Source organism: Gadus chalcogrammus, chromosome 11 (assembly GCF_026213295.1).
Source record: "Gadus chalcogrammus isolate NIFS_2021 chromosome 11, NIFS_Gcha_1.0, whole genome shotgun sequence".
Classification (NCBI taxonomy): Eukaryota; Metazoa; Chordata; class Actinopteri; order Gadiformes; family Gadidae; genus Gadus; species Gadus chalcogrammus.
The window spans coordinates 7,714,850-7,730,010 of record NC_079422.1 but is presented as its reverse complement, the minus strand read 5'-3'; the positions used below and the strand labels follow the sequence as shown (position 1 = coordinate 7,730,010).

Here is a 15,161-nt window from a genome sequence, read left to right as displayed (position 1 = left end):
ACCCCCAAACACGGAACCGGCTCGATATAAACACAAGTAACTAAGGGATTGTTACATTCATCATAGATCAGCCGACTAAAAAGAGACAGAGAAACCCAATGTCGGAGGAACAGAAGAAGAGAAAGGGGAGACTGACCGACAGAGAGGCCAGACACGAGTAAACGTTGGGCAAGCTTTTCAGGAATAGCGTGAACTGAAAGAAAAAGAAGACTTCAAATCAGACTCCGACTTGGCCGTGTTGCTTTTGAAATTGAAAGTACCCTTGGGTGAACTTTGTCCTCGTGGTATTCTTGATGTTGATAGTCTCTGTACAAATGTGTTTGCTCAACCATTTTGTTGTGAGCCCTGTAAAAATTGTTTTCTCGACCGTTTTGTTGTGAGCCCTGTATGTTTCTAGCTTGCTTGGTTGCAGCCATATAAACACCTTTGTTTCCATTGGTGTTTTGCTGTTCGTCTGTCTCGTCCCCCAGATACAGACTGAATCCCCGAATCCAGGTTCTTGTTTATTTAGATTATTATGTTGGCCAACACTCTCACACTGATTGTTCTGTTCAACCTAAGATAAAACAATTATAATCTAGGATATAAATTCTCCCCGTCAACTATAAAAAGGATGGCTTTATGTTTATTGCAATACAAATACACCATTTTAAAAATGTATAACCTTGCCTACACTTTATGAACATTTACTTCGGACATGGCTCCACGCATTCGCCGGCTTCTTTGAAAACAAATGCACATGGCTCGCGTAGAAGTGCATGGGGAAGGGTCGTCAACGAGTTGTTACGACAGTGTTGTAAAATATCTACTACGAAGCTGTAGGGGGCGCTGTGTAGAGAAATGTGCGTGCCAAAACCAAGAAAACAGCGAAGAAATTCCCGAAGTTGCATAGTGGGCCTTTAATACATTTGTGAGCAGATCAAAATGGGGTAATTAGTGCGGCTAATGTGGTTTATGAAACTGATATGTGCTAGGAACCTCATCACATTGTATGATATCCGTTGTGATGAAATGTGATTTAACACATTTGTACTTTGGATTAATGTGTTCATTATTGCAAATAATGTTTTTTTTTTGTAAAGATAATTTGTATTGTTTGAATTGTAGGATTTTCAACAGGTCATTCAACTGCAGACGCAACAACAGGGATGGGCATGTAGACATTGCTTTTATTCACTATTCCACTTTCTGTCGGTCTTGGACTTGCGTCTCAGCTGGCAGGAGACTTTTTGAGGAGTTTATGAGTTGGATTCAAGTGGGATAAAAGAAGCAAGGAAGAGATTGGAGAAGAGGGACAAGATGAAGGAGGAGGGGAGCGTTGTACTCAATCTGCTTGGCCAGTTCAGGGGTTGGCATCCAGTGTGGTTTGGATCCAGGAGAGGAACTCGTACACCTTGACGTACACGCCGGGGTAGTTGGGCTCAGCGCAGCCCTGTCCCCAGGACACCAGACCGGTGAGCACTCCCTCACACACCAGTGGGCTTCCAGAGTCCCCCTGTGAGGGAGAGGGAGAGGTAGAAACAGGCAGGGGGACGGGGGTGAACATGTACTTGGTGTACAAGACAGACTGCAGACCGTTGATGGGCTGTGTCCAAAATCTTTCACTATATAATGCCGTATTTGGCCCCAATTCATCTTGTTGTACGAAATACAACATGTGAGTGTAGAAATCTGGCTCCCTGTATAGTGCACTGCTACTTAAAACAGCAATACGTACGATTGAGCGCCGCAGCTAGTAGGCGGCACATTTCGCGGTTGGCTGAGTGGGAGGGGATTTGGGAGGTACGGGCTGGCCAGTATCTTTAATTTGTTTTGTTGTAGAATATATAATTTATTGGATGGGATTTTATTGACAACAGTATTGAAATCAACATCGATCAACATTGACTACAGATGTCGAAGTAATTTAAAGCTACAGTACAAGCTAGTTTAAATGTATTTCATCTTTAATGTCCCTAATTCACTGTACAACAAGTATACAAGCTATGTACTATTTTCACTCATGATCCTATAATACATGCTCTACCTGTGTTGATCAAATGTATGACTCTCGATGCGGCCTAGTATATTATAGGGCAGGAAAGTTTTCTTTTCCTTCTCGCTGCTGGGTTCAAACCCATAGCCCAACTGCTCCTTAAAGGGCCCATGTTTGTGTTTCCACACGTTGGAGTGTCCATCCTGATGTATTAGAGACAAATCAGTCTATCTATTGGACTCTGCCAACTGATAGGATGATCCTCCATAGAACATCTAGATGGCTGACCCATGTGTGATGTCACTCCAATAAATCACATAAATTGGATAAAAGCGTTATGCATCTCCTTAATTCATTGACTGAATAGTAAATAGTAAATCTCACGTTGCATGCATCCCTGCCCCCATCCATGTATCCGGCGCACACCATCCTGGTGCTGATCATGCCCGGGTAGGCTGCTTCGCAGTCCACTGTTTCCACGATGGGCACGTCCAGACACTGCAGCCTGGTGGGCAGGTTCACTATTGAAGGAAGCACAGCATTAGCTTCGTTCAATCCTCAGTCTGGATTGAACTCAGCGAGATTATGTTTTATGAAAACATGGCCATGGAGAAAGACTAAGTCATTAACCAAGAGGGGATGACTCAGCATCTTCTAAGAACAAAGCAAAAGTGTTTACATCACAATAAAACTGAACGGCACCATGACTGTAGGAGCAGTGACAAAAGAAAACTGCTGGACGTGGGTCCAAACATGGGATTGTAGCAGAAGTTTTCTTGCTTAGAATAAATAAAGACTCACAAAAACTGATTACAGGCTACAGGGGTTATTTTAGGGCAGGGAAGGGAACATTAACACACTGATCAGGGCCATATTTAACTAAGAAGGAAGAATAAACAATAGGTGAAGGGTGAGCCAATACAAAGATCATGCCATAAATAAAGTGTTGTACAGTCAATATGGGACAAACGTAGATGCAATAATCAAACAACATATAGTTAAAACATGATACAAAAGAAAGAAAACTTCTTCCACATTGCAGAGCACTCTGATTATATGACTAATGAAAGCACCAGTTGATGATTGGATGTCCCAATTTGACTAGATCATCGTTCATCATCGTTTCTGGTTGAAGCTGGTGTGGTAAGCTCACCCTCTTCACCCATGGCCATGTTGCCCCAGCCAGACACGGAGCAGAGCATGCCCCCGTCAGGGGGGCCCGTGGGCAGGGAGATGGGGGCAACTGACTGGGTCACCTCCACGGGATGGTACAGCTTGATCATCATCATGTCGTAGTCCAGCGTCTGGTAGTCATACCTGCCAACGGAGAGAACCGGGATGTGATGATATTGGCGGCAGGGTGTGTGGAGTAGGCAGTATGTTTTAGACATTACAGCTGGGTATTGAACTTCTTCAATACCAATACCTGGGTTGAAGTTCATAAACCAAACCAATACTTTCGTCTTAATAAATTCAGTGTAAATACATTTTCTTAAGCAAAAGAGAGACAAAATCATTGAATTCATTAAAACAAGAGTTGGCAGGTTGTTCCATTTCATTTAGTTAATCATCTATCTAACTGATGAATACATATATATATTAAGGTGAGTGCTGCATGCAGCGCTCAACCATTGTTCTTCATAAGTTTTATTCTTTCTTTCTTTGATTCTTTCTTTCTTTCTTTCTTTCTTTCTTTCTTTCTTTCTTTCTTTCTTTCTTTCTTTCTTTCTTTCTTTCTTTCTTTCTTTCTTTCTTTCTTTCTTTCTTTCTTTCTTTCTTTCTTTCTTTCTTTCTTTCTTTCTTTCGTTCGTTCGTTCGTTCGTTCGTTCGTTCGTTCGTTCGTTCTTTTTTTCTTTCTTTCTTTCTTTCTTTCTTTCTTTCTTTCTTTCTTTCTTTCTTTCTTTCTTTCTTTCTTTCTTTCTTTCTTTCTTTCTTTCTTTCTTTCTTTCTTACTTTTAGAGGACGTTCAGGCAGCGTTGCCAGATTGGGCTGTTTTTCCCGCTCTATTGGGCTACTTTTAATCACGCACCGGCTCGCTATATTCTCTTAAAGACACACACACACACACACACGCACACGCACACGCACACGCACTCACACGCAGTGCAGGGCAAGACATTTGACCTTTCAGATTCTTCAGTTCAATTCATTTTACATTTCTGCATTTGGAAATGCTTTGCGCTTTTCATTCAGCTATCACTTATTTGTTCCTAACCACTTACAGAAAATGTTAACATTGTTTACTCCATTTAGACTTCTGATCTTTTGTTCAAATCCCTTCACTTGATTTAAGCCATTTAACGAGTTTTTTTATGTCTTCATCTATGTGGCTTTATTAAAACATATTTTCAACCTCACTTTGCACTACAGTACTCACCTCATTTTCTGCAGGAAATGCATTTTCTAGTTAATCTTATTAGTTTATTATTTATTTTATTTTATTGTTATGTCAATTCCATGTGTGACTGAGTTGACTCACTGCTCATGCCAGAAAATGGTATCCGTCTTCACGAGCTGCTCAGTGCCCTCAAACACACGCAGGTCGTGCTCTCCAAGCATCACCTGCATGTAGTAGGGACTGGTGAGAAAGAGAGCGAGAGAGAGATCGAGAGAGAGAGAGCGAGTGAGAGAGAGAGCGAGAGCGAGAACGAGAGAGAGAGAGAGAGAGAGAGAGAGAGAGAGAGAGAGAGAGAGAGAGAGAGAGAGAGAGAGAGAGAGAGAGCAGACAAAAAAGTAAATGCCGGTTCAAAAACATCGACTAGAATTCTTGCCTTGACCAAATCAGCAGTCATACTCACTTGTACCAGCAGTGGGCGACAGAGAGCACCCACTGGTCGTTGATGAGCACGCCGCCACAGAAGTGGTATCCGTAGTTCAGGGAGGCCATGAAGGGACGAGAGCGAGGCTCACAGTCCTGTCCGCCGATGATCCTCCCGTCTTCACGGGGCACTGCCGCTGTAGGACACATCAGACTGTCAGGACCATACAGACATGCACACACAATGACAATTCAAACAGATAAAAAGAATAACATCTGTGTTTGTGTGGGGATCTGTATCTGCATAAGTTTACCCCTGTATCAGTGTGTTTGTCTCTGTGTATGTTTGTTTGCATGTTTGTAGCCATGTTTGCATGGGTAAATCATACCGGTATATGAGTGCGTGTGTGTCATTCTGTGTGTGTGTGTTAGTGTCTGTCAGTGTGGGAGTTTACCAGCAGCACCCAGCAGCATTAGCAGAGCCAGGCCGATCATGGTTTCACTCGGGAACGGTGAAGCGTCAGGAGTCCCCAGGCCTCTCCATGGCCTGTATTTATATCCTGCCAGCCTGGGACATCCTCTATCCCTCTGCCATCCACCATCTCAGGATACCCCCTCCACCCACAATCACACAGCGCTTTCCCAACAGCCCCTACCACCGCACACTCCTACACACCCACAACACTATTCCCATTATCGGCCCTCTTATCATGCCCCAATGCTCGTATCTGTTTGCTAATACCCCTTCACACACACACACACACACACACACACATGTTGACAGTAACCTGCAGATCCAAGGCCCTCCTCTGAATGATTAAATCATTGTTGGCAGGTCAGAGTGTGAAAACGTTATCTTGTTTGTTCGCGTGCAGAACTTTTTATTCCAAATAAAAGAATTAAATGATATTAATAATAATAAAATGAACGCTCGATTTTTTTAGTTTCTATTTTCCCGTAATTCTTTGTGCTAGTCGTTGGTATTCGTGAACCTATTTTCTCATGGCAGTTGAATTTCAAGGTTTGAATATTTAAAAGGCTTTCTCTTGTGTTGGACGTCCTTGAACATCTTCCAAGAGATGTGAGAAAACATTCACCTGCAGACTCGGCACAGGGAATGACAAAACATGTTTTGCAGACGCAACATACTTGCATTATAGCAACTAATCCCTCAATGATTTCATGTTATACTACTCTGAGAATGTCTGTCCTCTATGCATAGTGTTTAATGTAACAACCGTAATTTAGATTTTTCTTTACTATGTCTTAAATCTGCTCTTTGCGTGTGTGGTTGTGTGTGTGTCAGTTTGTTTAATAGACTATATGACATGGTTAAAAGCATCTTGCACCAACAAAGCACATGTACAACTACTTTACTGCTTCATACAAATTCCAGTTAAATAGTGCGGCTGTGTGGAGATGTGTGTGTGTGTGTGGGTGTGTGTGTGCATGCGTGCGTGCGTGCGTGCGTGTGTGTGTGTGTGTGCAGGAGAAACAAGCAGATGCTTAGCAGGTGGGGTGGGGGATTGAGGGTGGAGGGGGTGGTAAGCGGGGAGTGTGGGATGAGGTGGGGTCACATGAGGCCAGCCTCACCCATGCACCATGGAGGGTTCCTAGCGGGTATAAAAGCAGTGGGTTCCATAGTGCTCATGTCCAGACTGGCTCCAGGAAAACTAGACTCTGACAGCATGATCCCCCTGATTGTTCTCGCACTCCTGGGTGCTGCAGGTAACACACAAACAGGTCTTACGGGCGTGTGCGTTCACACACACACACACACACACACACACACACACACACACACACACACACACACACACACACACACACAAACACACACACACAAATGGCGTATACTGATATACCTGCTCACACGTTCATACTACACACTTGTTAATACTTTTTTTTATTATATATGATGAAGACAAAGATAAATTCCCACACGTGTTTCATAATGTCATAACACAGGTATTGTTTGTTTTCTGAAGAGCCGACACATGCATATTTTACTCTACCTCATTTTTTTAACAACTGTTCTTCTCTTCTCTCCAGCTGCAGCCCCCATGGAAGACAAAATTGTGGGAGGCTACCAGTGTGAAGCCCACTCCCAGGCCCACCAGGTGTCTCTGAACCTTGGCTACCACTACTGTGGAGGCTCCCTCATCAACGACGGCTGGATCATCTCCGCTGCCCACTGCTGGCAGAAGTCAGTATTACAAAAAGTGTTTACTATTTCGTCCTTCAGTCATTTTGGACCTATACATTTTGGGCTGGGGCTTAATTGGCAAAAAACACAAAAAGGCAAATATACAATAGTTCATTTAGTCCATTGTCTCTTAATCCAACTTCTCTCTTTACTTCTCTTATTAAAGTTTTTTTTTTTAAGATTGCTATGCTAAATATCTTTGAAAAAAAGATGGCTTTCCGTGAAAGGCCGTTGTGTTTGAAGGTTGCTATATAAATTGACTCTTGTCTGGTCTTCAACTACCTCTCTCAGCCCGTATTCCCAGATCGCCATCTTGGGCGAGAACCACATCTGGCAGTACGAGGGGACGGAGCAGTACATGTCGGTGGAGGCCATCTATTGGCACCAGAGCTATGACTACAGGACTCTGGACTACGACATAATGCTGATGAGGCTGACCCAACCTGCCATGCTCAACCAGTACGTCAAGCCTGTGGCCCTGCCCACCGCCTGCCCCGTGGCTGGGGACCAGTGTGTCGTGTCTGGATGGGGGAACATCTACTCCGACAGCGGCAAGTGGAAACAAAGAACAACAAATCACCATGAGACCCATAATGACATCATATCTATACACCATAATCCAAGGCTGAGCTAGGGTTAGAAACAAAATGGGAGTAGTAAGAAAATATTCAAGTGATGCACACGTTTCTATTGAACCTCAAATTAATCTAATCTAATGTGCATCAGTGGTATTTCATAGGTGACATCAAAGATAGTAGCCATTGACTGACCTAACTCCATTTTGTAGTGTTCAACCCGTTTTACCTGCAGTGTCTGGACCTCCCCATCCTGTCTGCGGAAGACTGCAGCAACTCCTACCCCGGCATGATCACTGATCGCATGGTGTGTGCTGGATTCCTGGAGGGAGGAAAGGATTCCTGTCAGGTATTTCTTCAAAAGATCAACCAGTCAACACCCAGTAGATGATGCCAAAGCATTCAATGGATAGAACGTACCAAAAAGTGATTTGATTATCAATAATATTCTCTCTTCTGCGCTTTCTCCTCTATTTTCCACTTTCTGATCCACTCCTCTGCTCCTGGCCCTCCTGTCTTCTACTCCTTTTATTCTTCACTCTCTCATCTGCTCCTCCCCTCACCTCCTGCCTCTCCTCCCTGCTCCTCCTCTTCTCCTCTATGGTCCGCTCCCTGCTCCTCCTCTACTCCTCCTCTACTCCTCTATGGTCCGCTCCCTGCTCCTCCTCTACTCCTCCTCTACTCCTCTATGGTCCTCTCCCTGCTCCTCCTCTACTCCTCCTCTACTCCTCTATGGTCCGCTCCCTGCTCCTCCTCTACTCCTCTATGGTCCGCTCCCTACTCCTCCTCTACTCCTCTATGGTCCTCTCCCTGCTCCTCCTCTACTCCTCTATGGTCCGCTCCCTGCTCCTCCTCTACTCCTCTATGTTCCTCTCCCTGCTCCTCCTCTACTCCTCCTCTACTCCTCTATGGTCCTCTCCCTGCTCCTCCTCTACTCCTCCTCTACTCCTCTATGGTCCTCTCCCTGCTCCTCCTCTACTCCTCTATGGTCCTCTCCCTGCTCCTCCTCTACTCCTCCTCTACTCCTCTATGGTCCGCTCCCTGCTCCTCCTCTTCTCCTCTATGGTCCTCTGCCTGCTCCTCCTCTACTCCTCCTCTACTCCTCTATGGTCCTCTCCCTGCTCCTCCTCTACTCCTCCTCTACTCCTCTATGGTCCTCTCCCTGCTCCTCCTCTACTCCTCCTCTCCTCCTCTATGGTCCGCTCCCTGCTCCTCCTCTACTCCTCTATGGTCCGCTCCCTGCTCCTCCTCTACTCCTCCTCTCCTCCTCTATGGTCCTCTCCCTGCTCCTCCTCTACTCCTCTATGGTCTGCTCCCTGCTCCTCCTCTCCTCCTCTATGGTCCTCTCCCTGCTCCTCCTCTCCTCCTCTATGGTCCTCTCCCTGCTCCTCCTCTACTCCTCTATGGTCCTCTCCCTGCTCCTCCTCTACTCCTCCTCTACTCCTCTACTCCTCTATGGTCCTCTCCCTGCTCCCATCCACTCTACTCAGGGGGACTCTGGCGGCCCTCTGGTGTGCAACGGGGAGCTGCAGGGCATCGTGTCCTGGGGCCAAGGCTGTGCCCAGCCCAACTTCCCCGGGGTCTACACCAAGGTCTGCACCCTGATGCCCTGGATCAATGAGATCCTCACCAACTACAGCTAGCCTGCTAGCATCCACACAAAATGTCACAGCTGGGAGAGAGACAAAAGAGAGAGAAAGATACAACCTGTGGTATCGAAACTGCTTAACCAAATACAGCAGCGTCACAGACAAGAAGAGGGAAAATAGATGGGAAAGAAGTAAAGAGAGAATGATGGAGCATGGATTCTGGATCAATCAATAAAATAACAGCAAATAAACAACTTTGTGGTTCATTTCCTCCCCTCCTAAATAAGAAGATCATTAGAATGGTTGGTGTACAAACCTCCGAGATTATATCGGTGGCTGCATTTCAACAACATTAGCGTCAACAACATCATCATCATTAGTTTAGCGAAAGAAAATTGGAGCAGGATTACCTGGTCGACATACATGTACTAATACTGAAAAGAGCATCGACCTCCTAACAAGAAAATAAGAGCATAGCTTTCCGTCAGCAAAATAACAACCATCGATCTATTCAAGGCCTGACTGCAATATCCAGGTCAGTCAGTTCAGTTCTTCATCTTTATCTCTGAGGGACTTTCTACCGACAAGGGAAAAGGCTCTCGAGTAATTCATGTGATCATCAATTGTAATATAAAATGACCTTTGAAGATCTTCAAAAGAGAAATGTATCACTTCAAGTGCCTATTGGGAGTTTGAAAGGAATATGTCTTATCAGTGGCACCATGTTAAAGGCTTCTCTAAGAAACTGTTGATTCACTGTTTGTCAGTGAAGAATGAAATTATAGTAATTTGGAGCCGTATCAAGACATGATACGAAGAATGTCTTGAATATGCAGTCAAAGTGATCATTAATGATGAAAATGATGATAAATTAATTAATCAATCACACATGGGAAACTTAGTGTTAATAGTACTTGCACTGGGGTTAAAACCCAGCTTGTATGGGTAAAGGAGGTGCCGTACATATTTTACAACAACGTTAAAAAATTATCCTAGAGACTACTTATGTTTTATCATGAATGGTAGTGACTCTAGCCTTTAATGTTAAGCTGATAAATGCAATTTTTCAAAAGGAAAATGTTTTATGTTTGTTCCAAAGAACTGACAAAACTCTGTCTCTACATATAACTCCATAGCAGATGTTCCACCTGTTGATAGACTATTGATTGACTGTGATATGATAAAACAGCAAATCCCTGTTTTTACGAATACATTTAAAGTCTAAACCATTGAGTTAAGTGTCGTTAAGTTATTAAGTTTGGCATACTTGTTTAAATTGAATAGATAGACACCTTAATTCTGCGAGGGAGTGGAATCCTTACATCATTACATTAACTTGAGGAGACCATGTTCAAGTGTCTATCAGCGTACCAGCCAGGAAATTAGAACTGCCACAACCATTGTTTTGTTCAATGCCTTCATTCTGAGTTGCTCATTTTATTGAAAATATGGATAACATTTTTTTACATGAAGCACTGTGAATGATTAATTTGACACGATATTTAAACAGAGAATAATTGCTGTTTATTTTTTAGCGTCACTTGAACTAGTCACTAGTTCCTAATCAAGTGACCTATTCAGCTGACAACAAACCACTGACTTGTATAACGGTGTTCTGCAAATCTATGCTACCTATCAAATCGTGCTACCTAGTGGTACTGCGCATGCTCATGGAGGTTCATATTTCATAGTATGAACTCAATCAATGACAACTGGGGCCAAACGTCAGTAGGGTGCATTATAACCCTTGACGTACAAGCAGTCAACGTCAATAATATCCCAGAATCCCCACAATACTTCCATCAAATCACCTAGTCATCCCAAATAAAACTGTTAAAACTAGGAATAAGTTATTTGGTTAAAGCTGGAAAGAAGCATCATAGATCTGGGTATGATGGTAGGATAACATGGGTTAATATGCCGTCGCTGAAACCACACTTGCATTTGTTCCTGAGGTACTTTGGCCTTTGAGGACTCCATTGACGAGTGGTGCTCAAGTGCCAGGCCCTGCCAACACAAGTGCTTACTTGCCATGGCTGGGCTCTTGACATCGCAGAGGGGGGCCCACAACACACGGCTCCGGGTCCAAATGTGACCTCACTGTCTGCATTACATGAATTTAACCCACCTGCTGTCTCTCTGCCAAGTATTTTGAGAGACGGTGAAAGAAGGCGCACACACAAATGCGTACGCACACTAAGTGTAGAATTGTTCATTGTCCCGTCCAGTCTATGTAGGGCAACATATCCATGGACTGTCATATACATGTTATGGTTTATTGATGTTGATTTGTTTTTCTTATCAATACCTCTCTGACGTTAACTTGAAGGAATTATTTGAGGGCCATTCCTATAGCAGGATCATACAGGGTTGCTGGACTTCCAAACTTCACCAAACACGTGTGCAGACATTACCTCTACCTTGATTAGTTAGCCTCAGTGATGGTTTTAGCATATTATATGGCTTTTGAATTGTTTGTGATACACCTACCAGGCTTTTCTGCGGAGGACTCTGAGGAGGATGGGGAGTAATCTTCTTAGTGGGAGGCCATTCCTGTGTTACCAGCCATCGAACTCGATCTTATTGCTATGGATTTGTCTCAGGATAAATCAACCAACAGTGTACACCAGGAATTTTTCTGATGTCACCAGAAACTAAAATGGATTTGCTTGAATTAATATAAAGTGACTATCAAACCCTTTGATTGTTTGTCTCCCCATCACTGTCCCCGCAAGGATCAGAGCTCAGAAAATAAGCTCTTTCCAACTAAAGATTGCATGCCAGGTTGTCAAGGATCTCAATATAAATAAAACAGACAGCTCAGACATAAAGAGAGAGACTTGTATGATTTATCTTTTAAACATTTATTGATCACATTCATTTTCAACAGCCTGATGTTAAACTGCTACAGGGATCCTAAGAGGATCCTTTAATAACTTGCCATGGTGTCGCGAACCCAGCCCGAGAGAACGCAGACCTGGGAGAGATGAAATGAAATACACAGGAGTTAGTCAAAGTGCTTGACGTCAGTATGTCATCTCAAAATCTGGAAACCACATAATATAATATATTATAGTTAAATAACCGCCACCCCTCTCCCTCGCGTCTGTACCTTGGCGTAAACACCGGGGTGGTCCCTCTCGGCACATCCGTATCCCCAGGACACAACACCCTGCAGCACACCGTTGCACACCACGGGGCCACCGGAGTCTCCCTGCAAGACACAAACAGATATGAGCACTTACATCTTATCAGCGAGAACCAAGCAAGGCCAGATGAGCAGTGAGTTGTGCTCCCGCAGACGAACGTACCTGGCAGGAGTCCTTGCCTCCCTCCAGGTAGCCAGCGCAGAACATGGACTGGGTGATCATGCCAGGGTAGGAGTTGTCACAGTCGGCGTGGGAGAGGATGGGCAGGTTCAGGCACTGAAGCTTGTCCCCGTCATCAACTAGAATATGGAGGAAGAAGAGAATAAGAATATGCTTTGCTCTTTGCATTTCTTATTTTGTTTGTGTTCTATCGATAATATATCTTTTGACTTGTCCTAATTATGCTGCTGTGACACCCAACTTACCCTTCTGGCATTCTTTTTAAAGAAGTTGCTCTCATCTTAAACATCCCAGCAGCCCCCTAGACTAGGATCAAGACCAGCGGACTAACTACTCACCGGAGCTCATGGTGTTTCCCCAGCCAGACACTGTGCACATGGTGCCATCAGCAGCACATTCGGTGGGAAGGGCCACAGTCTGCACATACTGGTTCAGGGTGGCGGGCTTGCTCAGCTTGATCAGCATGATGTCGTTGTTGATGTTGTAGGAGCTGTAGTTGGGGTGACGGATGACGCTGGAGGAGGAGATGAACTGCTCGGTTCCCTCGTTTACCCTGATGTGGTGCTCGCCCAGACGCACCTCAATACGGCTGGAATGAGAGAGAGGGAGAAAGTGTCAGAGAAAATTGAAGAGAGAGAGAGAGAGAGAGAGAGAGAGAGAGAGAGAGAGAGAGAGAGAGAGAGAGAGAGAGAGAGAGAGAGAGAGAGAGAGAGTGGGAGAGATTGTGAGGAACATGGGCAATGAAATGCATCAGTGTCCCACTGGATTTGATGCATGGATTGTTTCTAGATTTCAGTCTTTAACGTCAATTTAGAGTCTGCTCTATCCCAATGAAATCTAAACCGGTGAATCAGCCTTGGAAGGTTTTGAACTCACGACTTGTAGCAGTGAGCAGCAGACACCACCCAGTCCTTGCTGACCAGGGAGCCTCCACAGAAGTGGTATCCAGAGTTCAGGGACACCTGGTGGGCCTGGGAGTGCTTCGTACACTCATACCCTCCGACGATCTTGTCCTCCTCAGCGACTAGAAGGGAAACACAAAACACAACATTAATCCAGGCTGAGACATACACATGGTCATCATTTTTGAAGATCAGCTGCTGCCTACGACAGCAGCCATAGTCGAAGGCCTTTCGTTTGTGTGGGAAACTCACAGACAGCTCCGAGGAGCAGAACGAAGATAAGAGACTTCATGGTTGCTTTGTGATCAGGTTGATGAAGTATGAGCATTTACCTGAAGCTTTTATACCAACGAACTGGAGATCTGCCCCCACCCTCCTGTCCATCTCATTGGTCAGTCATGAGCCAATGATCTGCATTTGCTTTAAGATAATAACATTTGCTCCCCGAATTAGCTGATGCCTGGAAGTCCTGGCCAGAACACAGCAGTTGGTTACATCCCAGCACTGAAAATATCTTTGTGTGGTTTGCTCTGCTTGTACTAATGACCAATTTCAATCCATAAAAGTTAAAGGTTATAAACTTTAAGATTAGATTGAAAGGCACTTTTACAATCTCTTCATAATTTATTAGTCGTTATGATACAACTTCCATACATATAAGCGTTATAAAAGGGATGCACCATTCAAAAAAATGTATAGTTCATGTAGCTTCAATAATCCTTGAAACATATAAAGTTGATTTAGTTAGTTGTTTAGTTTGTTGTCTCATTAAAAAAGATTTAAATGGACTTAATTAATAGCAGATCAAATACATTTTATAACTAGATTGCTTAATCCTTGAAGCACGAAAAATTAGGTTAGTTGGGTACTGTTTTGACTAGTTAATTATGGCTAGATTAAATGTAGAGTCTAAACAAGCAAATTAAGTGTTGTTAAGTAATCACGTTTAGAATACTTGTTTAAACCAAATTTAAGTGATGAATTATGTCATTGCATGCATTATATAAGCATTTGTTTTGTTGGATTCATGAATTTTTCGATAGACATTTTTAATTTGATTTAATGTAAATATAAGGAGTAAGGTTCTGTCTGACCATGAGGAAATTAAATGGTCACATGGTGCTCTCAGTTAGACAACAGTTGGATCAATTGAACCGCCCTTTTTTAAATAATACTTAAACCCAGTAAATTGCCATTTCCTGTTCATCGGTTCATTTCAGGCAAGTTTTAATGTTATGAAATTTATTTTGCATGGGAGCGGGACTTAATATTTTCAACATCATTGCATCAACTTGTGGAGACCATGATATGACATCATCATACCAGCCAGGAAATACACATGTTTCCAATCTGAACCAGAGGGGTTTTCACTTGGGGACCATCAATACATAACCGCTTGAATTAAACAAAATCATTTGAACAGAAAATAATTGCCATTTGTTATAGTGTCATTTGACCTAGTCAAGTGCCCTATACTGACAACAAACCGTTGACTTGTGTTATGACAGTGGAATAATAGGACACAGCTCTTTTAGTGGATTTGAGTGCTTCTTCTTTTTCAGGGTTCCCTGTCTTTTGAGCATATCATATACAGTTATTTTTCAGGACATTGTCATTAACCTTTCTGTGCTCAAACCAATGCAGACTACCTAGCCTCATTGATGGTTTTGGTATATTATCTTGCTTTTGAATCGTTTGTGTTACACCTAAAAGGCCTTTCAGCAGCACACCAACTGCCCACTCTGAGGAGAATGTGGTGTAATCTTCTCAGTGGGACGCCATTCCTGTGTTTCCCACCATCATGCTATGGATTTTTCTCAGGATGAC

General features: G+C 43.6%; 2 protein-coding genes across 3 annotated transcripts in view; one reads left to right on the top strand and one right to left on the bottom strand.

Annotated features, from left to right (window-relative positions):
* Window positions 1-59: 59 nt before the first annotated feature.
* Window positions 60-13,672, bottom strand: LOC130391674 (transmembrane protease serine 9-like). The gene is made up of 12 exons (XM_056601903.1): window positions 13,587-13,672; window positions 13,309-13,456; window positions 12,771-13,021; window positions 12,415-12,551; window positions 12,216-12,317; window positions 12,041-12,080; window positions 5,189-5,335; window positions 4,774-4,930; window positions 4,455-4,553; window positions 3,129-3,292; window positions 2,360-2,496; window positions 60-1,495 (listed from the first exon to the last, which is right to left on the bottom strand). Exons 1-12 carry the CDS (start codon window positions 13,660-13,662, stop codon window positions 1,343-1,345), a joined length of 1,611 nt encoding a protein of 536 aa, XP_056457878.1. The 5' UTR covers window positions 13,663-13,672; the 3' UTR covers window positions 60-1,342.
* LOC130391291 (trypsin-2-like) overlaps window positions 6,391-15,161 on the top strand; it is a 229,205-nt gene continuing 220,434 nt past the window's right edge. The window contains exons 1-5 of one of the 2 annotated variants that reach the window (XM_056601351.1): window positions 6,391-6,461; window positions 6,786-6,939; window positions 7,231-7,490; window positions 7,727-7,863; window positions 9,005-9,168. In XM_056601351.1, the coding sequence (XP_056457326.1) occupies window positions 6,422-6,461; window positions 6,786-6,939; window positions 7,231-7,490; window positions 7,727-7,863; window positions 9,005-9,157 (744 nt within the window). In that variant the 5' untranslated portion in view covers window positions 6,391-6,421 and the 3' untranslated portion in view covers window positions 9,158-9,168. Of the gene's footprint in view, window positions 6,462-6,785; window positions 6,940-7,230; window positions 7,491-7,726; window positions 7,864-9,004; window positions 9,371-15,161 lie in introns of those variants that run through there. The other variant, XM_056601350.1, reaches the window with a different exon arrangement.